Source organism: Salvia hispanica, chromosome 5 (assembly GCF_029641045.1).
Source record: "Salvia hispanica isolate PSC_SH4W2 chromosome 5, Shi_PSC_v1, whole genome shotgun sequence".
Lineage (NCBI taxonomy): Eukaryota > Viridiplantae > Streptophyta > Magnoliopsida > Lamiales > Lamiaceae > Salvia > Salvia hispanica.
The window spans coordinates 49,048,638-49,072,806 of record NC_142696.1 but is presented as its reverse complement, the minus strand read 5'-3'; the positions used below and the strand labels follow the sequence as shown (position 1 = coordinate 49,072,806).

At 36.1% G+C, this 24,169-nt stretch overlaps 4 protein-coding genes across 4 annotated transcripts; 3 read left to right on the top strand and 1 right to left on the bottom strand.

Annotated features, from left to right (window-relative positions):
• Positions 1 to 1,853: 1,853 nt before the first annotated feature.
• Positions 1,854 to 6,199, bottom strand: CYP97B3 (cytochrome P450, family 97, subfamily B, polypeptide 3). Its single transcript, XM_048082942.2, has 13 exons — positions 5,880 to 6,199; positions 5,124 to 5,313; positions 4,616 to 4,723; positions 4,344 to 4,428; positions 4,022 to 4,260; positions 3,778 to 3,951; positions 3,591 to 3,698; positions 3,417 to 3,503; positions 3,246 to 3,334; positions 2,985 to 3,076; positions 2,781 to 2,842; positions 2,524 to 2,670; positions 1,854 to 2,203 (listed from the first exon to the last, which is right to left on the bottom strand). Exons 1-13 carry the CDS (start codon positions 6,026 to 6,028, stop codon positions 1,976 to 1,978), a joined length of 1,758 nt encoding a protein of 585 aa, XP_047938899.1. The 5' UTR covers positions 6,029 to 6,199; the 3' UTR covers positions 1,854 to 1,975.
• A 3,324-nt stretch (positions 6,200 to 9,523) lies between these two features.
• LOC125190882 (uncharacterized) lies at positions 9,524 to 10,429 on the top strand. Its single transcript, XM_048088296.2, has one exon. It carries the CDS (start codon positions 9,637 to 9,639, stop codon positions 10,180 to 10,182), a length of 546 nt encoding a protein of 181 aa, XP_047944253.1. The 5' UTR covers positions 9,524 to 9,636; the 3' UTR covers positions 10,183 to 10,429.
• Positions 10,430 to 12,165: 1,736 nt separating this feature from the next.
• LOC125190883 (choline-phosphate cytidylyltransferase 2-like) lies at positions 12,166 to 15,274 on the top strand. The gene is made up of 8 exons (XM_048088297.2): positions 12,166 to 12,451; positions 12,740 to 12,853; positions 13,082 to 13,177; positions 13,566 to 13,608; positions 13,739 to 13,894; positions 13,989 to 14,069; positions 14,639 to 14,749; positions 14,821 to 15,274. Exons 1-8 carry the CDS (start codon positions 12,249 to 12,251, stop codon positions 14,977 to 14,979), a joined length of 963 nt encoding a protein of 320 aa, XP_047944254.1. The 5' UTR covers positions 12,166 to 12,248; the 3' UTR covers positions 14,980 to 15,274.
• A 3,771-nt stretch (positions 15,275 to 19,045) lies between these two features.
• On the top strand, positions 19,046 to 21,252 carry LOC125186484 (zinc transporter 8-like). The gene is made up of 3 exons (XM_048082854.2): positions 19,046 to 19,687; positions 20,339 to 20,488; positions 20,569 to 21,252. Exons 1-3 carry the CDS (start codon positions 19,112 to 19,114, stop codon positions 20,872 to 20,874), a joined length of 1,032 nt encoding a protein of 343 aa, XP_047938811.1. The 5' UTR covers positions 19,046 to 19,111; the 3' UTR covers positions 20,875 to 21,252.
• Positions 21,253 to 24,169: the final 2,917 nt, after the last annotated feature.

Below are 24,169 nucleotides of genomic sequence, written 5' to 3'. Positions count from 1 at the left end.
TCTTTTTAAATATAGACCAATCTTCTTTATCTTTTCATATAATCCATTTTTTATACTACTTCTATATTATGTTGTCTTATCTATGAAACCATAGTCTTATTTCATTTTTAATTTGGTTCGTCCATCAAAATAATACTCTATCTATCTTTAGAATATTTATCTCTCTAATAAGGGCGAGTCTTATATTTTACTTCATTATCAATACTTTAATTGCTTTTTGTATATCTTTTTTATATTATTATTTTTTACATTAAAACCGGTGTAATTTAATAAAATTTTCGAATAAATATAGTATAATCAAAATTTTCGAATAAATGTAGTAGTATAATCATATACTAGTACTAATATATAGTCTTCCTCTTTTTCTCACACAAGCACATATATTGATATATATTGTTTTCAAAATTTGAATTAAAGGTCTTCAATTAATGCAATTTTGTAGTTTCAATAATAAGAGTAAAAAATTCAAGTCCCAACAAAACAAAAGCTGTAAATTAAAATTAATACACCAATTTGATGAAGCCTAAAAAAGTTGAAGCCCATACATACTATCACAAGATTGTGTTCCAAAACGTGGCAAAGCCTGCACTCCACCACCATCACCTCTGCACTCCACCATCATCACCATTCCAAATTTTTGCAAAATCGGCTCTGCATCATCGTTCTCAAGGAAACAAGCAAAGTAATGAAAAACCAGCCTAAGTAAGGCATTGCTTCTCTCTGCATCTCTTCACCCATCTCGTCCTTGCACCACAATGAAGGCAGGCGATGAAGACAATATATATGTGGCTTCTTCTTCCTCCTCCTTCAACCTACCTCCTTCTCCTTCTCCTTCTAAGAAACCGCAACAGCAACAACAAAAATGGCAGGAGCCTTCGGCCTGTTGATGATCAACCCCCTGTCTGAAATGAGCCTTCCGGTGAACCTCACGCCTCCGGTCACTCCAGTTCTTCAACAACACCAGAATCAGCTAGCTACTGACCTTGCTGCACTGTTGGAAACTGCTCGGCAGCTTCGACGGTGTTGCGGAGGTCTTCAATTCTGCGCTTGACAGAATACTCCACCAAACCCATAGAAATCGAGAAAAGTGATGGCATGAAGTGCTGAGCAACTTCTACTGCTCGGACTTGGCCGTAGTAGAGGACCAATATACATATGAGAGCACAACCAAAAAAGCCAGCAAAGTGAGATCAACACACGTAGGTTTGCATCTCACTTTGCTCGCTTTCTTGGCTGTGCTCTCATATGTATATTGGTCCTCTACTACGGCCAAGGCCGAGCACTAGAAGTTGCTTAGCACTTCATGCCATCACTTTTTTCGATTTCTATGGGTTTGGTGGAGTATTCTGTCAAGCGCAAGAACTCCGCAATACTGTTGAAGATATGGTGAAGGTGTCTTGTTTTGTTTTCTGGCTTTGCACAATTGATGCTCTCTAGTTGATTCTGTACAGGGTTTAGCATTGTGAATGATTTTGTAGTTATCTAACTTCATTCATACCAATATATCTGGATTAATATAAGTATTTAGGATTATATAAAGTGCATCTTGAAATAATGAATCAATATATTCCATCATTGGATTTTTTTTATTCCTTTTATGTTTAAAATCAATTTATGATAGTATTAATCACTTATTTATAATAATAAATTAATCTATTATGTATTTTCCTTTTTGCAATAATTTATAAAAAGATTAAATTTACCAAATTAAAAATCTATGGATTTGAAAAATATTATAATTATCTCTTGAAAATCATATACTATGAATTTATCATAAATTTTCAATTCAATCTTATACAAAAGTTTGTCGAAGGATGGTATATTTTGGATTAAGTAAGCCTATTATAAATCGATGGCCAAATAAATAACTTTACATTTAAAATAGGCTAACGACTGAAGTGTGACAGCATGAGCAAAATTTGATTCTTGATTCTAAAAGAGACATTCTTTAGTCACAACTACAAGAGATGCAAAATCAATTAGAAGTCGATGATCTCTTCTCCAGCTGGCACCACAGCCCACTCTTGGTGTGGATGGTGGCTCCGGTGACTAGTTCGACGGATTCCGGCGATCCTCGCAGGTTCACATCGAACTTCCTTAGCAACGCTGCCAGCGCCACAGTCGACTCCATGAGGGCGAACTGGTCCCCGACACATTTTCTTGGCCCCCCTCCGAAGGGCAAGAAGGCGAAATCGGCAATGATCTGACCACATTGGAAAATACATGTTTTAGATATCGAGAGTCTTGTGTCAGATGGTCCGACATATGTTTTTTTTTATCGTTCTAACCACTTTGTCGTTGCAACTGAGAGTTGTGGACTCCTTTCCTTTTTTTTGACTAAATTATAGCCCGATAAATGTAAATTAGGGTCGGGCTTGGTTAGGCTAACTCGGTTCATAGTGGTCGGGAAAAGGGCTTACTTCTTCACATTCATCGTGCAATACATGTAGCTATCGACAGATGGATGAATCAAATTTTTCAAGAACTAAGTATCGAATGAAAGTCAAGTGCTAGATCAATTACCTCGTTAGGATACAGTGCCCCGGGGCTACGAGATGGATCAAAACCAGCCCAGCCATCAACTTGGCTAGCTTTTTGCCTTTGAAACCTCTCCGGCTCAAATTCATTAGGGTTGTCCCAATAATGGGGAGATCTGTGGAGATTATACACCTGCGAAAGCAACGACACCCGTATAATCAGCATGATGTTCGCTCAACAAGATCCGAACCAACTTAGTCCGGCTCGTCGCGGTACCAAAAAACTAGTTACATTATACTTACAGAAACAAATAAGTCCGTCCCGGCTGGAATTGAGTAACCGTCTTCGTTGCCATTGTAGCCACCTGCGTTGTTTAGGATTTCGTTTCAGAATATCGACCAACTCATGGGAATGTATGAAACGGCCCGATATTTTGCACGGATGGTAAAAGAAAACGCGAAGAAAATGATGATCCTTCTTCGACTTCATATAAGCAGAATACATACCCGGTAACTTATCGGGTTTGAGAGACCGTCTGATCAGCAACGGAGGCTGTGGGTATAATCGCAGAGATTCAACCACAATAAGCCGCACGTACCTAAACAAAAACGCGACAATCAGATTCGTATAGGTTGAGCAAATGCTGAATTTGGAGGATTAACGACCACAAACCACACGTTTTCATCCAAAGAAAACCGTAGCTATCAAGATCGAACATGAGGTATAATATAGAGGTGGTAAAAAGATTAGGGGGATGCGTTGCATACTCGAGCTTTTTGATTGCTTCATATGTGATCGGCTCCTGTCCAAGCACTGAATCGACCTCTGCCTGTGCTTTCTTCATTTTCGATGGATGCTGAATCACATGAATGGATCATATAATTAGGATTATCACCAAAAGCAATAGCATTGCTCGATCCGAAAAGGAAATACGATACCTGTGCTAGAAGGTAAATAGACCATGTAAGCACAGCAGCTGTTGTCTCGTGTCCGGCTATAAGCATCGTCATCAGGTCGTCTCTGAGCTGTTCGATGGAGTTGACGAGATCACTACAATTGACCTCAAATCGTAAAATAAAATGTATGATTTCCACAAATGTCGGACTATTTACCTGTCGATCATCAGCGTCTACTCCTCTCATGTCGACTAGAAAACGCAAGAGGCTAGCATCCTTGATATTAGCGTAGTCGCGTTGCTGCAGTTTCTCGACATCAGCTTCCTGTGAAAAAATGTAAAATCACATTAGAGAATGATTAGGTAAAACCACATTTACATGAAAATATTGTGACTTTTCTCACCTCTCTAGTCTCTTTTGCATTCTTTATCAGGCCATCGAGGCAGTCGTTTATGACCTTAAGGTCGCTCTGGAACTTCCTTTGTCGAGGGACGAGCCATTTCGCCAAAGGGAGTTTCCAGTAAGGTATGTAGAATGTTGAACGGTGCTCGGCCTCGAACAGAGTACCGTACACCGCCTGCAGACGACACACGTTGCATCAGCAAGTGATACTACCGAACTAGACGAGAGCGAAAGACGAATTAGACCTTAATCACTGGGGACTCTTTTGTAACAGAACCGAAGTCATAATTGAAGACACCGAGGCCAATAATGTCGAGCGCCAAACTAGAGAACTCGGCCTCGAGGTCCAACTCTATTTTCTTCCCTCCCCTAGAAGCTTCTGCTTCTAAAAGGTTATCAAATTTCGCTATCATTCTGTCGGAGCAGTTAGCAAACATTTTCGCCATAGTTTCCAAGAAGAGCGAGTGGAATCCGGGAGCGATAACTGCAGTGGGGATAAGAGTAGGGAGAGTGATGTGAATGGTCGAAAATGTACAATGTTACTACTTCGAGTGATGAAGGTATCACCTCGCCTCCTCTGCTTCCACGTGTCGAGGTCAGCAGGTATGAGTCCTTTGCCCATTATCGGTTCCAATATATCAGCGAGAACGCCCTACATAACGTGATTGCAGTTCAACATCAAAACATGTTAAGGAAAACAATTTCTTGATTAGTATGAGTTTGATTTTGAGCAAGGAAAGGACAACGTGTATAACTCCGAAGATCGGTGGACTAGATATTATTGCACAGAAAGACTCACTGCCAACTTCTTTAAAGAAGTAATGAAGGAAAGAACATACCTTGTCGTAGGAAAATGCATTTTCACGGAGAATATGTCTAGCAACGATGGGATCTGAGACGACAATGAATGCTTTAGGCCCAAAGGCAAGTTTATAAACCGAGCCATGCTGCAAAAAAGACCGACCAAGATAACCAATGAAGCAGATAAAAAGAGAAAAACACCGATGAAAATGCATTTTCATGACATGGTAATACAATATAGTCAAAGAGTCGAATATCAACTGTTTCGGCCTAGAGGCAGTAGAAACAAACACACAATGGGATCTGATACGAAAGAAATGTCTTTGCCCCGGATACCGTAAAATTTACTCTGACAATGGAATTTAAGACGACATAAAAACTTATACCAATGTTAACACCAACAACAACAAGAAGTCAACAACTCTTCCATGTGCAAACAAGAGCAATATGCGGTTAAAAGGGTCAATCAATCGCGACATTTGAAATAGGCAAGCCATTGATCAGACAGTTTAAACCAATACAGCTCAACAGCAACATAAAATCTACCTCGATGAACCAATCATACAAGGAGAAGAAAAGTGGTTTTCCAAACAGATCCGAGACTGCACCCTCAGCAGTAGGCATCGACAGTATCTTCGCCCCACTCAGGAAATTAGTGAGCATGTTGCTTGCATTGTCTAGTAAGTTCATCTGTTTTGCTGTTTTCGCTTCATCGGTGCCCGTGGATGATTGGCACCTGCATTCAATAGAATGTGTCACCATTAAACCAACTCCATCAATCTCATCAAACAAGAACTACAAGGATTCAATTCGAATGAAAGAGCTTCTACAAACAAAAATAGCTTCTCTAAGAATTCAAAGCAATTACTTCAACAAAAGAAATAAACACTTGGATTGAAATGTTCATAGCATAATTTTTCCACAAACACTTAATGGCAACATCTCCATATAACTTTATAGCTGCCACATAAACATAACAGCAAGAATTTAGTTTAAAAAACACTCAAACATCAACAAAGACTCAATCTTTATACCAGCATCACACTTCAACATACCAAAGAGCAAATGGGCACTTGCCAAAATCTCCAAACTTTCTACAAACAACTAATAAAAAAGACACAACACCAAGAATTCAGCCAAACACACTCAAACATCAAGACATACACATTCTTCAGCCAAAACATACTCAAACATCAAGAAAGACTCAATCTTTACACCAACATCACACTTCAAAGTAACAAAAAGCAAGTGGGCATTTGCCAAAAACTCCAAATTGAAAAATGAAAGTTCAACAAAATAAACCTGATTGAAAGCCCCTTTGCCTTACAGCCCAAGACTGAATTTGAAGAGGCAGCAGAGGAATTGGAATTCAAACGGGAAGCTGAAAATTGGAAGGGATGATTCGCCAAAACGCATGGATGATTGGCACAACCAGTGATTGCAGTTGCCATTGTTGCAACCAGTGAGGTGTGTGAAGTGAAGAAATTGGAATTGATAAAAATTAGTTGAGGTGAGTGGGAGAGAGGTGGAGATTCCACTCTCCAGAAGGGAAAATGTTATTAAGATATTTAAAGCTTCCAACTCAGAATTTTGTCTAGTTTGGTTTATAGTTGACATGAATTTCAGTTAGGCACACTATCGCCACTATTATAACGGCGGATATAATATTGAATTGTTATCTTAGATATATAGACACCTATGCACCATAATTACTAATGTTAGTTCAAATATAATTCGAGAGTTTTATTAAAGATTCTACCTTGTTTGAAGTGGGCTACGCTATAAATAATTGGGCCTTAATCGGCTGACTTAACTACAAGCCCACAGCCTCCATCCATTCCATGTAGCCCAATTCCAGCCCATACGACTCCATGAGCCAAACCAAAGGTTCAGCCCACAGCAACCGTCCGACCTAGATGCTAGATCGCACTTCCCAGTGGCAGATCCATGATTCGGAAATGGAGGGGACGGAATATATATTACTAGCTTGGTTTAGAGTGGATATGACTATTTTTTCGGTACGTCAGAAGCAAATGGAAGGGGTGGACATGGTTATTTTATGTTCGGATAAGGGAAAATTAGTTGCACGGAGGGGGCGGTCGCCCCCAGATCTGACACTGCTTCCCACCAAATGGAAAGATTATGTTTAGAGATAAGGATATATGTGTGTGATCAAATACTGACTAAGTTACAACAATAACTAATAACTAATATCAGCTTTGTGTGTTAAAAATATCAACACAGAGACATAACTTTATCAATCTTCTTGTACTGATAAACTTATGTCTTTGTGTTGATATTTAATTTTTACATGTTGCATTGATATAATTATGTCTTTGTGTTGATATTTTTAATACACAAAATTGAAAGTTATTAGTTATAACTGTAAATTAGTTAGCACACTAATGCAACCCTTAATTTATATCACGATCTCTTATATTTTTAGTTCTCATATAATCTTTTAATCAAGTCATAGTAGATTAAACGCCTTCTCTCGGATTTTTAATTCTAGTTTCTTTTTGAAACTGAGTTAAAGAGTTGAATCACATATAATTATTTATATTTCTTACACAAATATATGATACTCCGGTTTAGTCTTAAAACATTGAGAAATAAGAAACATACCTTTTCTTATCCTTTTATTTTTTTTAATTTTTTTTATTAATAAATGAACAATAATGTAAAGACTGCGTCACAGTAGATTCGAACTCAACTCGAGACCTTTCTACTCGAACATAAATTACTCTACCACACAACCAACACACGTATGCATACCTATACATATTATTTCTCATTCTTATTTCTTGCAAATGTGGTCAATAACATTACATTGAGGCAATTGCAACACACTCACACAAATATATATAAAAGGATTTATTGGTAGAAGTGTTACTTCAGCAGTTAATTTTGACATTCTCATTAAAAAACATATATAGCCGCATGCTCCCTACATATATATCAAATACTTCTAAACCCCTATGATATGCACATGTACGGAATTTTCAATTAGTTCAACCTTTTTTTCTATCTAAAGGTCATTGAATTCTAAGAAAATTTTATAGTTGCACTCCAAACTTTGTCACTTTATGCTTATTTAATCGACTAAATAAAGCTGGAGACACAATGTAATATAATAAAGCTCATTAATATTTCAAAGCAACCATCTCTCTAATCATACTTTAGTCGAATTGATTTGATTTGGTCACGCCGTTGATAAAGGTTTGTTTCAAATTTTTTAATGTGAATGTGACGCAACAAGGTTTGAAAAATATTAACACACATTTTTGACCAATACTATTACATGACAAATGACTTCACATTCTCATAGTGAGTTTCTAGGTATCATCCTATGTCTCTCTCTCACATATGTACTAGCATTTGATCTTTGAGCAAATTGTTGGAAAAATTATTGGTTAAATTCTGATCAATCCCGTTATTTTAAAAATAATCAATTAGAGTATAACTTTGATATGTTCTGGATTGTCACATTTATTTGTATTTAGAGGAAATTATGTATAAAATTAAAGGTGAAATATTTTTGCTAAATGTATATATTATTTACGAAAAGAATTGATTTTAGTATGAAAAATAGAATATAAGTTATGGTATAGTACATAATTGTTTCTTAAAGTTACGGGATTTGACCAGAATTTGATCAAACTGCATGGTTTTCGTAACCAGAATACATAGGGATTAATGATGAAATTAATCTAGATGATACTAATAAATACTAGTAGTATAATTTAATTAGGACGTGTGGTGATGAATATAATTAGTCAGCCACGTCTAAATCTTTGAAAAACAAATGTTAAATCAACGCCACTCTTTATCTGATGTAGCTAAAAATTAAGACCGTTTATAGAAATAAAAAAACTAATTTTGTAGTTAAGAATTCTCAGGGTCAAAATCAGAATTTTACCTAAAAAGAAATTGATCAAACTTAACAAAATTCTAAATTACTTTAGTTGGAAGAATGAAGATGATACACGTTAATTAGGGGAAAGAAAACAAAGATAAAAATATTTATATTTCTTCATTTAAGAATTTTTATCAGAAACTCTATACACATTTACAAAATATGGAATAAATACTATTCCAATGAGAAAATAAAACAAAGAATGGTGATGTCATTGCTTTCATACTCCATTCGATTACTTGCTTCGCGGAAGCAACACACCACCTTTAGCTTCGAGAAACCCCACCAAACATTTCCTTTCTACATCAAGTGTTTTAGGTCTTTCTTTGACTTGTTTTATGTTCAACCATTTTAGATCTAATAATACATTTATGGAAGCCGATATATAGATGTTTGGTTCCATACTCAACATAGTTGGATCGCTGTGATCATACGCTGATTCACTTCCTTTCAGGCTCCATACTCAATGGAAGAAGGCAGTCCTCCATCGGTATTAATGGATGACGAAACAAAAGTAAACGTGAACCTCAAAGGTTGAGGCGGAACTGCCTCACCGTGAGATTGATGACAGTTCCAAAAGCTGAATTTAATAGAGTTTTTTTGGTTTTCATAGGCCGAAAATAAAGTCAGTCAATCTCCCGACTCTGCCCGAATTTAATAGAGTTTTTTGGTTTTTTGGTTTTAATATCATAACCTTTTTGAACTTATATTCTAAAATATATAAAAAGAGAACCATATTCTAATTAGATCACTAGGTCAAAAATGATAATATTTTTTAATCACATAATCAAGTACACATTGACGATTCTTTAGTATCCTATTTAACAAATCGTGGGTTCATTTGTTGGTAATAATTGGTGTCTCCCAATCCCTAATATATCTAGAAATAACGTACAAAAACACTTCATTTCATCAATCTTCATCCATATACACACATTAAACAATTAAAAAACATAAAAGTGAAGACTTTAAAGACCAAGACTTGCTAACTCAATCCCCCTCTATATAAATACTTCAATCCAATCACTCCAAACACCTTTTAAGTTTTATCCTCTCTCCCATTCCCATTCTTCACATTCTCTATCTCAAAAACATCAAGAGATAGAGAGAGTTTAATCAATCCATAGCTCTCAAATTTTGTCTATGGCCATTAGCCAAACCATGTCAAACCCTAGTGATTGGCTTTTCCAACCCTACCAACATGATTTCTCCCAAATCAACCAAAACTTCCAAACTAATTCCCCCACCACCACCTTTTTTGCCGCGAACGGCTCCAACAGCAACAGCAGCAGCAACAACAACAACAATAACAATAACAACAACAACAACAACCACCACCTGGTCCCTGAGCAGGGCCGTGTGGCCAAGCCAGTGAGGAGGCGGTCGAGGGCCTCAAGGCGGACCCCGACCACCCTCCTCAACACGGACACGGCCAACTTCAGGGCCATGGTGCAGCACTTCACCGGGGGGCCCGCCGCCAGGCAGCCGCAGATTATTCCCGGCCGTGGAGGCCCCACCGCGGGCTACATGGACCATCATGTGGCGGCTGGCGGTGGTTTCCACGTGCACTATCCGCAGCAGCAGCAGAATATGTTTGTGATGGACGGCGTGCATGGCGGCGGCGGTGTGCCGCCGCAGGCGGCGGCGGGGAGTGGGAATAGGATTAATTATGAAAACTTTATGGTTTGATTTATGGGGAAATTAATTAGGTGATTATCTTTGCTGACTTTTCGTTGTAAATTCTTTCTTCTTTTTTTTTTCACGGTTGACTATATGGAAATCTATGAATTATGGTAGGTGTACTGTGTTTTTTTTGCCCTTTTTTTGGGGGTTTGGTTTTGTTGATTAAAATGTAGCATTCCTTATCGTATGAAAAGAATATTGTATGTTATTTTTAGGACACTATAATATAATATTATAAATGTTTATTTAGGCATTGTTTGTGAATTCATTTACAAATATTTGTAAATTTGTCGATAATCTTACTTTTTGTAGTCTGTCGATCGGTAAATTCGAAGTTATTTTAGCTTTTTTTTTATGATGTGATGTGTGTAATATAATTGTCGAAATTATAAGGATAAAATTTATAACATTAATACAAATTTTAATACTACTAAATCGCAGTAATTGACGGAATCATATAATAGCCTATGGTTGATTCTATACAACGTATACAGTTTATGATAATAATTATAATTGTCCCCAAAATTCGATGATGAATTATTTAATTTACGGAATTCACACACTCTTCTATGTCTAGGCACACCAGCCAATAAAAGGTGCAAAAGTTGAAAGAAATAAAGAGACATTAATACTACTAGGCTGTTAATAATAGCGAACACGTCTATATATTGATTATTAAAGGGAGTACATAAAAAAGAATGCATATAAAATAAATTTATATCTAGCTTCTAGAATACTTGTACAATTAGATAAAACTCTGATCCATTATATTTTAGAAGTCCCAGTTGAGTCCGACACGAGTTTAAGAAATTAAATAAAACTTGTAAAAAAATATAATGAAATGTAGGGTTTCATTTTTGTATGGAGTATATAATAAAATGAGTGGGAATGTGAGATTTATTATTAGTTATAAAAATATTCTAACTGAAACTCTTAAAATGTGACAGACTAAAATGAAAAACTGAGATTCCTAACATAAAATGAAAAACTGAGACTCCTAACATGGAACGAATAATATATTTATGGAACCCGATACCTAAGCTTCACTACATCCCTACCTAAACAATTTTAGTTTGTCTCAAACATTTTAAAATATAAATTACAAGCTATTATAATTTGATTTTTGTGATTTCCCAACCTCAAAATAAACATTTGTAGTTAATCTCATACATTCCAAAATTTAAATAATTACAAGCTATTAAGATGTGATTTTTATAATTTCCCAACCTCAAAATAAACATTTGTAGTTAATCTCATACATTCCAAAATTTAAATAATTACAAGCTATTAAGATGTGATTTTTATGATTTCCCAACCTTAAAAAACAATTTTACTATATGTCATACATTTCATAATTTAGATAATTACAAGCTATTAATTTAGATTAAACTTTTGTGATTTTTTTCAAACATTTCGATGAAATTGAAAAATATCAACAAGGAAAAAACATACAACAAAATAAATAAACGATGTTATAAGTGTGCATATGGTGCACCATACATCCACATTACACTCGAATGATGTCGAATCGAACACCCAAGTATCAAAATTATCATATCTGGGCACCCGAAACCCGATACCTGTTACAGTATCCAACGCTCGATCTGGTGCACCTGTGCACTGGATTCCACACCCAAATATATGCATCTGACACAATCGAACCCACATCCGGATATGCGCATCTTCGCACCCGAACCTTACACTCGAACTTGCACATCCAAGTTTAATACATCGACAAACCCTTCGAATTAGTATTCCACATCATCAAATACCAATACATATGCATAAGATCCCCCCAAACTAAATTTAGCTACAAATCTTCCTAGTGAAAAATATTCCAAATTTGAAAGGCATTAACAGTCCAAATAATGGAATAATCTTATTCCGTTATCGCGTGACGCATGATTAAATTAATTTTGTCAATCTTAACAATTTAGAAAATAAAATTGAGCAATATATAAATTCAGAAATGATCAAAATATAATTGAGCTCGAGCGGTGGCAGAGTATATTCGTATTTTTTCCCTTTTCAATTGAAGTTTTTGGCTGAAATCGAAACCGCCGACGGCAGCGATGGTCGACAGCGGCGTTGCTGCGGCGGCGGAGCAGCAGAGACAGTCCACCACCGAGAACACAGCTGAGAGCGCCAAGAGCGATGCCGTGAACGGCGTGAACGCTCCTTCCTCGTCTGACCGCCCAATTCGTGTCTACGCCGACGGGATCTACGATCTATTTCACTTCGGGCACGCTCGCTCCCTCGAGCAAGCCAAAAAATCGTACGATTTCGTGCTTTGATCTGATCTCTACTGTGTTAGTCTGTTTGATTCGGTTTAGTACTGCTATTTTTTGGTCGATTGCGAGGTTAGCGTAGAGTTAGGGTTTCGTGAGCTGTGAGTTAGTGGAATTCTGAGAGTTCGTGGTTGTGATTTTCTGTTTTTCGTTGTAATTTTACTCTCTAGTCAACTTAATTTTACCGTGAATTGTGTTGATCTGCAGTTTGTCTAGTTCGACTCTGTGCTTGATTTATCGATTTAATGATTGAATTATGCCATGTATGTTTGTAGGTTTCCGAATACTTACTTGCTTGTTGGATGCTGCAATGATGAGGTTACACACAAGTTCAAGGGAAAGACCGTTATGACGGAATCGGAGCGTTACGAATCCCTTCGCCATTGCAAGTTTGTTTCTTGCTGTGCTCCTTTGTGTTTTATGGTTTTGCTATGTTCATGATTGGCTAGTGTTGGTTTAGCCTCTATTAGTTGTTAGCTGGAAAGTCTGTGAATCTGTGATTCTGTAGTATACATACTTATGCATTTTAGTGTTGTTAGGATGTTAAATGTGGTTAATTTTGTTGTGAAGTTGATTATGTCTTGTTGAACTTCCATTTGTCTTATTTCCGTTGGCAGGTGGGTTGATGAAGTTATTCCTGATGCCCCGTGGGTGATTGATCAAGAGTTCTTGGACAAGCACAATATAGATTACGTTGCTCATGATTCTCTCCCGTAAGTTTTGCTTATAAAGTGATCCTTTTTTAACATAATCTTGGATTTGAGTCAACACTTGTGTCGAGAAATAAAGACATGTGAGAGCTAAGAAGTTGGTCATCCCTTGATTCCAAGACATATGCTGTGCCTATATCAGCTTCCCAGAGGGTGTTGGTTATTAATTAGTGGCTTTGGCTAATGTGATTTGCTAGTCTAGGGTCAGTTATGTGCATCTGTTAATACTTGAATTAGAGAAAGTCAATGCTTTTATATTTTAAGTTAATTAATTCAAGGCTTCTTTCTACACTATCATGATCCCAGATCCCTAAATAACCTGACAATGTTGAGATCAGATCTGGTATATTCAATTTCATAACTTTGACTTTACACCCTTAAATGGATGCAGTTATGCTGATACAAGTGGAGCTGGTAACGATGTTTATGAATTTGTAAGATTGATTCTGTTAAAAGATTTTATTTTTCACAATATTACGATCTTATATTACATAGTTAATTGGTGATGTTTGTTTTCCCACTTAGTTGAGACTTGGTTATCATACTTAACTACTTCTGGTGTAGGTCAAAGCTGTGGGGAGATTTAAAGAGACCAAAAGGACTGAAGGGATTTCAACTTCTGATATCATTATGAGGATAGTAAAGGATTATAACCAATATGTGATGCGCAATTTGGATCGTGGATATTCGAGAAAGGAGCTTAATCTTAGCTATGTCAAGGCATGATGCCCCCCATTCCTTCTGAATTGATCTGTAATAGTACTTAGTTCTTTCTTTAAACAGTAATAATTAAAAGCTTGTTTAATTTTTGCAGGAAAAGCGACTACGGGTAAATATGCGACTAAGGAAGCTGCAAGAGAAAGTTAAGGAGCATCAAGAAAAGGTTGGCGAGAAGGTATAGTTTTTTTCTTCTGCGATCCATTATAGTGCATTGTTTGACTGAACAAAACTCATAGTTAAAACACATCATTTCGTACAAATGATTGATCTTTGTACACTTGAGAAGAGCATGATACAAAAATTGGGAGAAAGTATAGCAGTTTTGTTGTTTTGCTGTGGAACCTTTTCTTCTCTTCTCTTTTTGGTTCAGAAAATAATTTGGGAACTGCTATTTGGTTATGTGTGGCCATTCATGAGTGTTGGTGATTGGTATGTTGGATGAAGTAGGAACAGGGTGACCATTACCGTTCTGATTTCCATGATTTGTATATTTGTTATCATTGGAACTGCCTTTAGCTTAGGAATTCTTATTCCTGCAAGTATGGATCACCCATTCCAACTACACAACATGCTATTACGTATCCCATTCCTCCCGAAACTTTATTGTTTTTGTCTTAATTTATCCACTCCCATGTCCATATTTTGTTGTTTCATACCAATCACCTTGTTATGATACACCGACTGGCATCGGTTTATAACTTAATTTCTGTCATGCACAACTTCATTGTCAATTTCCTCTCACAGATACAAACAGTTGCAAAAACTGCTACCATTCACCGCAACATGTGGGTTGAAAATGCCGACAGATTGGTCGCTGGATTCCTCGAGATGTTTGAGGAACGTTGTCACAAAATGGTGAGCTGCAGTCACTGGATGCGTATTATATTCCTTCCCACCATTCTTAATTTTGTTTGCTTCTCTCTCAGGGAACAGCCATTAGGGATCGGATTCAAGAGAGCTTAAGGGGACAGAACGGGAGGGGCTTATTGGACTACGGTGAAGAAGGCGATGACGAAGAGTACTACTATGATTCCGAGGAAGAGTACTACGACGATGATGAATACTATGACAGCGATGAGAAATGACTGCCTTGTACATTAGCTGTGAGTAATTGTACCGCGTGCTGCTTGTTTGTGTTCGACTTAGGTAAAAATCTGTTCGATAAGGTATCATATGTTGCTGGCAGTTTGAGATTTTGGTTTGTTGATTGATTTTCCTTTTAGATTTTATTTTTTGTTGGTGTGTTTCATGTTGGTTATAGTTTCCAGTATATATAGTTTACTACTGGCGATTAGAGCAGTATTGAGTCCAAATGTACCAAGTTGTTTACATTGTGAAAGAATATTTCTCTCTGCAATGAATTATTCCCTCTAAATATTCTATGGTCGAGTTCGTACATAATCTTTTTAAATTTTAAACCAAATTGGAGTGATTATCCAAATTGAGAATATAATTAATTTTATTATTTTTCTTATTAAATTGATCCTTAGATATTTTTAAAAGATATAACTGAAAAGGCCAGACAAATCCAATTAAGAGAAAAGAAATGATATGGAAGATTTATGATATGAGTATCTAATTTGATACAAATCCAATTAAGAGAAAAGAAATGATATGTAAGATTTATGATATGAGTATCTAATTTGATTAGAAGATAGTTATGTTGATTTTAATAAAAAATTAATAATTTCATTTTCAGATAATTAATTTGAAAAAGTTAATTTTTTACTTAATTGTTGTAGGAAGGTAAATACTACGTGATAGGGGCATGTTACCACTACCCCTTAAAATAACACAATTTCTAGCCAATCATTTGTACACGTGGACGAATAATAAGCTGTCACGTGGCAATTTTTTTTTTTTAAAAAGACGGCCAACAATTTGTTGCTCTTTATCCATCAATTTTTTCTTGTCCAGCAATATCCGACACACTATACAACAATCTATAGATTGCTGTGTAGTGTTTGTAATATTGCTGTGTAGCGTTTATAATATTGTTGTATAAGTGAACCCTACGTGATATGTTGATTCATAGTAAATTAATTAATATTTATAATCAAATTTTAAATGTAAAATAACTAAAAATTATCATATATAAATGCACATTTTTCACTACTTAATGCACGTTATCCAATTATGCTAATCCTATATTCAATTGCGACGTGTAACAAACTACTTTTGTAATTGGTAGTAAATGATTTGTTTGAAAGAGTCAACCATGTCAACATATATGATAAAAACTCTGTTTTAAGTAATGAAAAATGAACTGTAAATTTTTATTTTAAGTAATAAAAAAAACTGAATAAATCATTTTTTTTTTGTTTTTTGAGTTTCATATATAGGACAATCATAGGCATAAAACAAAGAGATAATAAAAATGACAAATAAAAAAATATTTGAAAAATATCTAGATATGTTTCAATCATGTAGTAGCATATTTTAATGGAAAGCATGGTTCTTGCCGCTCTGCCGAGAAAAGGGAAAGAATATCTCTAACTCTAAATATAGATATGAAGCATATAAATAAAATCTTTATGCCAACTATTATCCGATTAAATCTCCAAGAAAAAAAATCTTCAATAACATACTTAATTAGTAAATTTTCAATTCAAAATACCAATTAAAATGAAATTGATTCCCATCCCTAATAATAAATAACGCCAGCTAAAATTTCCACATGATGTTGACATAATGGACTTGTAACTTAAGTAAATTATTAAAACCAAATGGTTACAATACTAAGTATGCAATTTAATCATCTTAATTTCTCAGACGTGGCAAATAGAATTAATTAGGTTTGCTCATTTTGTGACCCTCAGATTTCGAATGTAATTATATGCTCTTAAACGAGTCATTAGCCTTGAGGAGGACGCCAATTAAACTATTTGTTTTCAATATCAAATTAAGCTCAATTATTTTAGATTTGACATTTAATAGTGATAGACGACTTATGAATATTACTCCTTTTAAAAAAAAAAAGTAAACGTTAGAATATCGTTTTCTGGTGATTTGCTTGCTCTTGAGTCTTGCCTTTAAATAAGCTAACATGATGAGATTTTCTACACCCCACAAACAATAATTCACAAACGTGCTATTTGGTGTATTTGAATGGACAGTCGTTTCATGTAATAAGATGCAAACTGTAAATATTGTAGCATTGAAAATATATTAGCAGCAGTGGTAACTCGAACCCCTGATTTAGTTGAGAGGGGTGTATTTTACTAACGAAGCCGTAGTTATTCGTCAATCAACAAATATACACAAGTGAAAATGTACTAATGACTGTGATAACTCGAATACTCGTCGATCAACAAATATATACAAATGAAAATATACTAATGGATGTGATAACTCAAATCCCAATCTATTGGTTGAAGGTAGGGGTGGATCGATACAATATATCGTATCGAAAACGTTGTATCGTGTATCGTATCGAAAATATCGATATGAAAGAATTTCATATCGTTATCGTATCGAAAGTTTCGATATATCGAACTTTCGATATAAAAAAATTTCATATCGTTATCGTATCGATATTTAGATATATCGTACCGAAATTCGATATATCGTTAAATATCGATATATATCGAAAATTTCGATATATATCGAAAATAAAATATCGATATATATCGAAAATATCGATATATCGAAAATTTTCGATATATATCGTATTTTCGATATAAAACGATATATCGCGATATAAGAAAATTCATATCGTTATCGTATCGAAAACTTACGATACGATATCGTATCGGTATCGAAAATTACGATATATCGAAAATTCGATAATTTTTCGATATTTTCCAATACGATACGAGCGATATATCATTTTTTCGATATTTTTCCCCAGCCCTAGTTTGAAGGTACCAACTAAGTCGCCTTCGTAGTCAATTAAAATATATAAATTTGAGTGGAATAAAGGAAAAAATAGTAATTTAAATATGAAACAGATAAACATTCTTACAGTTTCACACTTATTATTATTATTATTGAATAACAATTCACAGCCACTAATCTTCTTACTTATTATAATTATTATTAGGAGTCAATTCGAATGGATAATCTTTTTTATGCAATTCACAACCACTAAATTTCTTAGAAGTGAATTGGCCCCATTTGCGTAGTATTCAAAGTTTCAAATGTGAAACTTCTTAGTTCTTATTTTTAAATTGTTTTAAAATAAACAAAATAGATATATTGTGATATACTAACATAATGTGATATTTGAAACGTTGAGATAATGTCACCACATTCCAATTTGTTGCAAAATTAACATTTTCAAAATTGGATATGACATGCCATTTTAATTTGTTAAGCGGTTCCATATGATTTCAATATTTCCAATTCTGTTAGCACCACACTTGATATATCGATCTAAATCATGCAAACTAAACTTAAGGCCACAATCCAATTTTGCAAAATTAACATTTCCAATTTTTTCCAATCAATCGAAAATTAGATGTGGCATGCCTCGCCTTTCAATTTGTCGCGTGGTTGCACGATGTCAATATTTTCAGTAGCGAGTAGTACTACGCTAGATATATCGACTTTAAGGGATCGATTGAGGTGTCTACAAATCAGCGTATGGATTAGTCACGAGGCTCACCAGTAGATACCTTTGATAATTGAAAAAAAAAAGTAAATTCGAGATGTTTGTTTGCTACAAATTAAAAGATCCACATTAGTAATCAATCATTTACTCAAAGATGAAATTTTCATCTTCACTTGTGAGTAGATACGATTATATATATAGCCATTTATCAATATCATTATTTTCACACTATTTCCATTTGTCATTTTTTGCATTATTCTCAAATTAATAAAATGTGGAGTGTGAAAACATTGTCACATGGTATCGATATTATTGACTTTGATACGAACAAAAAAAAAAATGCATCTCAGAAATATTGATGTCCCATTAATAAATACACGCTTTAATTTATTGCAATAAATGTAACAATCTTGGCTGATTTCGTTGCTAAGTCAAACTCTTAAATATGTCGACATTCTTACTCTACTCCCTCACTAGATTTCCTTTCTTCAATAACCCTCAACACTAAATACACCAATTTTATTCAAATTATGTTGTCACAATGTCATCAACCTCAGCTACATGCCTATATATACACCACATATCAAAATTCCATATCAAATCACAAACAATTCTTTCATCTCTACACATCGATTTGAAATTCCCCTAGCCGTTTTTGTTTTATCATGACAAAATTGCTAAAAAATGCATTGGTCGCCGCGATCGTATTGTTTCCCGCCACGGCCCTCGCGGAGTGCACGTGCGAGGCCGAGGAGGGGGACCGCGACAAGACGCTGGCGCTAAAATACAAATTGGCAGCGCTGGCGTCCATTTTAGCGGCCGGGGCCGCGGGCGTGTGCCTCCCGGTGCTGGCGAAGTGGGTTCCGGCGCTCAGCCCCGAGCGGAGCCTCTTCTTCGTGGTGAAGGCGTTCGCGGCCGGGGTGATCCTCTCCACGGGGTTCATCCACGTGCTGCCTGACGCCTTCGAGAGCCTGACGTCGCCGTGCATCCCCGAGCACCCGTGGGGGGATTTCCCCTTCACGGGTTTCGTCGCTATGCTGGCGGCGATCGGGACTCTCATGGTCGATACCTACGCCACGTCGTACTATGGCCGCCGATCGAGGGTGAAGTCGGAGGGCGGGGATGAGGAGAGAGCGGTGGGGGCCCACACGCATGCCGTGCACGGACATGCACATGGGCCGGTGTCGGTCAATGCCGGTTCCGGCGACACCGAACTACTCCGCCACCGTGTCATCTCACAGGTACTCCCTCTGTCCCATTAGAAATAAAATACTTTTCTCTTTTTATTGTTTCATTAAAAATGAAATATTTTTCTCTTTTTATTGTTCCATTAAAAATGAAATGTTTCCTAAAATAGAAGCATCTCTATTTCTACTTTTTCCTCTTATTTTACTCTTTCTTCATTAATTCATAAAATAATACTATAAAAAAACCCGTGCCGAATCTCAAATGTTGCATATTCAGTGGGATGGACGGAGTAGTATATAGTATCTCGATTAAATCATTGAGTCCTTTGATCATTCATATACACACTTTTCAATTAAATTTGTTACTTGAATTTCATAATTTTCGTATGTGATACGGCACTCATCAATTCAACTTTGGTTATTTAATTTTGAATTATTATTAGTTTTTCATCTAGCCATATAAATATGTACCCCTATATCTCATGGTCCTATAACTATATTCATATGCCACAAAATTCAACCATTTAGGAATTCAAATGTGGACTATTTGTAAGTCTATAATCAAAATACGACCAAAATTGTTGATTGAAAATGAAAGAAACCAAATTATTAAAAGTCCATAAGTTACTTCTCTCTAGTTTTCCCTTTAATATCAATTCCCTTTAATATCAATACTTACTTTTGAATTATATTTTCCTTTTCAAGGTGTTGGAATTAGGTATTATTGTACACTCAGTCATTATTGGAATAGCATTAGGGGCTTCGGAAAGTCCAAAGACAATAAAGCCCTTGATTGCTGCTTTGACATTTCATCAATTTTTCGAAGGCATTGGTCTTGGAGGATGCATTGCTCAGGTAAGTGTTTGTACGTGCACGCTACATGTTCAATCTGAAAAACTATATTTATCCGACCTTTATTGTTGTTGTTTATACAGGCAAAGTTTGACGCACGTGCGGTGGCAATAATGGCAATTTTCTTCTCTCTCACAACGCCAGTGGGCATCGCTATAGGCATTGGAATAACCAACATCTATAGTGAGACGAGCCCGACAGCCCTCATCGTGGAAGGGGTCTTCAATTCGGCATCGGCCGGCATACTAATATACATGGCATTGGTTGATCTTCTCTCGGCTGATTTCATGAGCCCTAAGCTCCAAAATAATGGAAAACTTCAACTAGGGGCAAATTTGTCACTTCTCATTGGGGCAGGGTGTATGTCCCTTTTGGCCAAATGGGCTTAATATATTCATTCAGAATTATTTGTAAGTAATTTTAGTAGTATTATTCAAATTTTGACATTTTGTTCAATATGAGAAAATACTATTCAATTTTACCGTTGGTAATATTGTGTAAAAAATGAGGAGTGCAGAGGCTTGAAATTTGTGTGAAAGGAGAAATATTGTGTGAAAATGAGGAGTGTTTGGCTTGAAAATATTTGTGGGTGATTGGAGAGATGTATTTCTTTATTTCTGTATTTTGATCGAATTATTCATTTGATTACTTGTAGTAATAAATATGCATGCAAACTTTATTGCTTTATATGTAGACTAATCTAACGCTGAGATGTTAGCTCCATCAATATTTGGTCTGTTACATGATTTTTAAATCTGTTTTTCTTTGATTTTTTGTCATTTGTGCATTTGATTTTAAGTTTTTGACAAATTATTTTCGTTGTTTATGTTGGTAATCAATATATATGCTGAAATTTTGATTCAAAATTCATATGAAAAAAATAAAAAAAAATATTAAAATTTTGTGAACTATCATTCAAATTGTAAAATGTATGTGACAAAACACAACTAACATAAAGACGTTGTGTTCACCTTGATCTCAATGTGCTTTTTCATCCAAGTGAAATTCAAGCGTCCCGATTTATTGCACTAGTGTTATTCTCTAGTCTCCTTTTCAGATGTTTCTACACCCTATTTCTCGAATTCTAAATTTATTAATAATATAAAAAACCTATTGCAAAGCAATGAAAGTCATTATTATTAAGTGCTTTAGAAATTCTACGAACTCAAAAAGAAATGAACAAAATTGTGAATAAAAAAATTATCGGAAATATAATAAAATGACGATTTGGCCCCTTAAACGATGTCAGGTAGCCAAAATCCATGGTATGGCATAGCAAAAGGGATGAGTTTGACTCTTCAGCCTATTATGCAAAAATCATGCAAATTTCAAGTTTATTTATAATAGAGGATAAATAATGGTTCCTCATTTAATCCGTAATGACTCTAGCTCTCAACCTGTTGGATGAAGGAGAAGCATCTTACCACCTAAGTTTACCCTTCATCGTCTTGTGCGACTTTCAAGTTACTGTGATAAAATTGACATTTTTGGCATTGTCGTCGACGTCGACTGACGGAATTGCATCAATGCGCCTCTTTTATTAGTGTCAACCGTGTGGGGATTTTCCGTTCACGTGTTTCGTCGCTATATAGCAGCGATCGGGACTCTCATGGTTACATACACCACGTCGTACTAATTTCATCGATAATTATCACAATATAGTTCAACCGTCTCAATTGTGGCGACACACTCAAGTTGAAGCTTTCCATTATTTTGAAGTTTAGGGCAATATATATGATAATCATGTAGGTTTCGATATTTATCATACAATATTAATATTCAATGTCCATCTTTTTTAGCTTTCATAATTCTATTCAAAATTTCGAATCTTTATCTAACTATACATTCAAATTCTCATTCCGTCTCAATAAATATGCAACATTTAGTTTCAAGCACATGATTTTATGCAATGTTATTTTGTGAGTTAATAAAAAGAAAGTAAAGTAAGAGAGAAGAAAAAATAGAGATAGTGTTGTTTCCATTTTAAGGAAACGTTTCATTTTAGTAATTAATTAATCTAAATCTTTAACAAATAATTTGTGATAGTTAATACACCATATGTCTATTCATATAAAACTTCTAAATATTTTTAATATTGAAACTTTGTTCAAATAATTTTTGTTCTCTTTCAAAATATTTTATTTATTATGTATTACTATTATATTTCAAAAATGATGTGTTGATTTTAAAGCTCTAAGCCTATGTAGATATGGTACCCCCGAATTAAAATTTCTGGATCTGCCACTGGCAGCACCGCTAGCAAAGAAGCCGTAGCTCGAGACGCCGAGCTTCTTCGCCACATCGATCATGTCGACGCACATAATGTCGATGAAAATCCCGGCAACTCTCCGGCATTTCTTCATCTCCGACACCACGCCCTTGACGGAGGCCTTGTGGCTGCCGGCGAAATGAAACATGCTTTTCGGAGGCTTCATGGCTTCTTCTCCTGATCCGGATTCATCGTCTTGTTTGAGGCGCACGAAGTTGATTTGGGGATTCTTGATGTAGGAGCTGATCTTGGTGTCGGTAGGCATGCTCATGACGAGGACCGTGATGGAGAGGCGGCTGTCGCGGGAGGCGAGGAGCTCGGACGTCTTCACCGCCGCGACGAGGTGGCTCACTAGGCTCGCCTTTCCCTCTTCACCCATTTTTCTTTCACACTTTAGTTTGATAATAAGATAGAAATAATTGGTCACACACTATATATTTTGCAAACCATATCTCACGTTAGGGAATGAACTAGAGTTGCAAGCATATAAATGGACTTCCCCAACTCCATTAGTATGAGGCCTTTTTGGGAGTACCCAAGGGCAAAACCGTGAAGGCTTTGGCCAAAGCGGACAATATCATACTAATGTGGAGTTCGGGTGGGCGCCACCGATACCTAACAGCGCTAGTATTATTTTTTTTGCTATTGATGTTTGGCTATATTTTTTAAGTATACGTGATGCATTTTCAATCATCGTCAGATTGTCTCAAATGTATAAGATTAACTATGCGATTAATTAGGGTTTTAACTTTTAATGAATACTGACAATTTCGTCTACGTGAAGGTAATTTAATTGGTAGAGTTTAGAAGCTTCTTTTGATTACATATGTTAGGTTTTTCAATTTTTTGGTCTTTCTTCTTTATATGGAGTTGTTAGGCGGTTTCCAATTTGTTGCAAAATTGGATATGGCATGTCATGCCTTTCAAATTCTGTTTCAAATCATGTTGTCACAATATGTGTCTTCAACGTCACCTATATGCCTATATATACACCAAATATCAAAATTCCGTTTCAACTCACAATCTTGTTTTACCACGACGAAATCGATAAAAAATGCATTAGTCGCCGCGATCGTATTGTTCCCCGCCACGGCCCTCACGGAGTGCACGTGCGAGGCCGAGGAGACGGACCGCGACAAGACGCTAGCGCTAAAATACAAATTGGCGACGCCGGCGAAGTGGATTCCAACGCTCAGCCCCGAGCGGAGCCTCTTCTTCGTGGTGAAGGCGTTTGCGGCCGGGGTGATCCTCTCCACGGGGTTCATCCACGTGCTGCTTGACGCCTTCAAGAGCCTGACGTCACCGTGCATCCCCGAGCGCCGGTGGGGGGATTTCCTCTTCACGGGTTTCGTCACTATGCTGGCGGCGATCGGGACCCTCATGGTCGAAACCTACGCCACGACGTACTATTACCT

Bases quoted from the DNA above. Each gene is read 5' to 3' on its own strand.
- LOC125186484 (XM_048082854.2), top strand. From the start codon at position 19,112: ATGACAAAATTGCTAAAAAATGCATTGGTCGCCGCGATCGTATTGTTT. The intron at 19,688-20,338 runs GTACTCCCTCTG...TTCCTTTTCAAG, and splicing joins GCCACCGTGTCATCTCACAG to GTGTTGGAATTAGGTATTAT. The intron at 20,489-20,568 runs GTAAGTGTTTGT...TTGTTTATACAG, and splicing joins TTGGAGGATGCATTGCTCAG to GCAAAGTTTGACGCACGTGC.
- CYP97B3 (XM_048082942.2), bottom strand. From the start codon at position 6,028: ATGGCAACTGCAATCACTGGTTGTGCCAATCATCCATGCGTTTTGGCG. The intron at 3,952-4,021 runs GTCTAATTCGTC...TGTCGTCTGCAG, and splicing joins AAGAGTCCCCAGTGATTAAG to GCGGTGTACGGTACTCTGTT. The intron at 3,504-3,590 runs GTAAATAGTCCG...TCCATCGAACAG, and splicing joins TAGACGCTGATGATCGACAG to CTCAGAGACGACCTGATGAC.
- LOC125190882 (XM_048088296.2), top strand. From the start codon at position 9,637: ATGGCCATTAGCCAAACCATGTCAAACCCTAGTGATTGGCTTTTCCAA.
- LOC125190883 (XM_048088297.2), top strand. From the start codon at position 12,249: ATGGTCGACAGCGGCGTTGCTGCGGCGGCGGAGCAGCAGAGACAGTCC. The intron at 13,178-13,565 runs GTAAGTTTTGCT...AAATGGATGCAG, and splicing joins GTTGCTCATGATTCTCTCCC to TTATGCTGATACAAGTGGAG. The intron at 13,609-13,738 runs GTAAGATTGATT...CTTCTGGTGTAG, and splicing joins GTAACGATGTTTATGAATTT to GTCAAAGCTGTGGGGAGATT.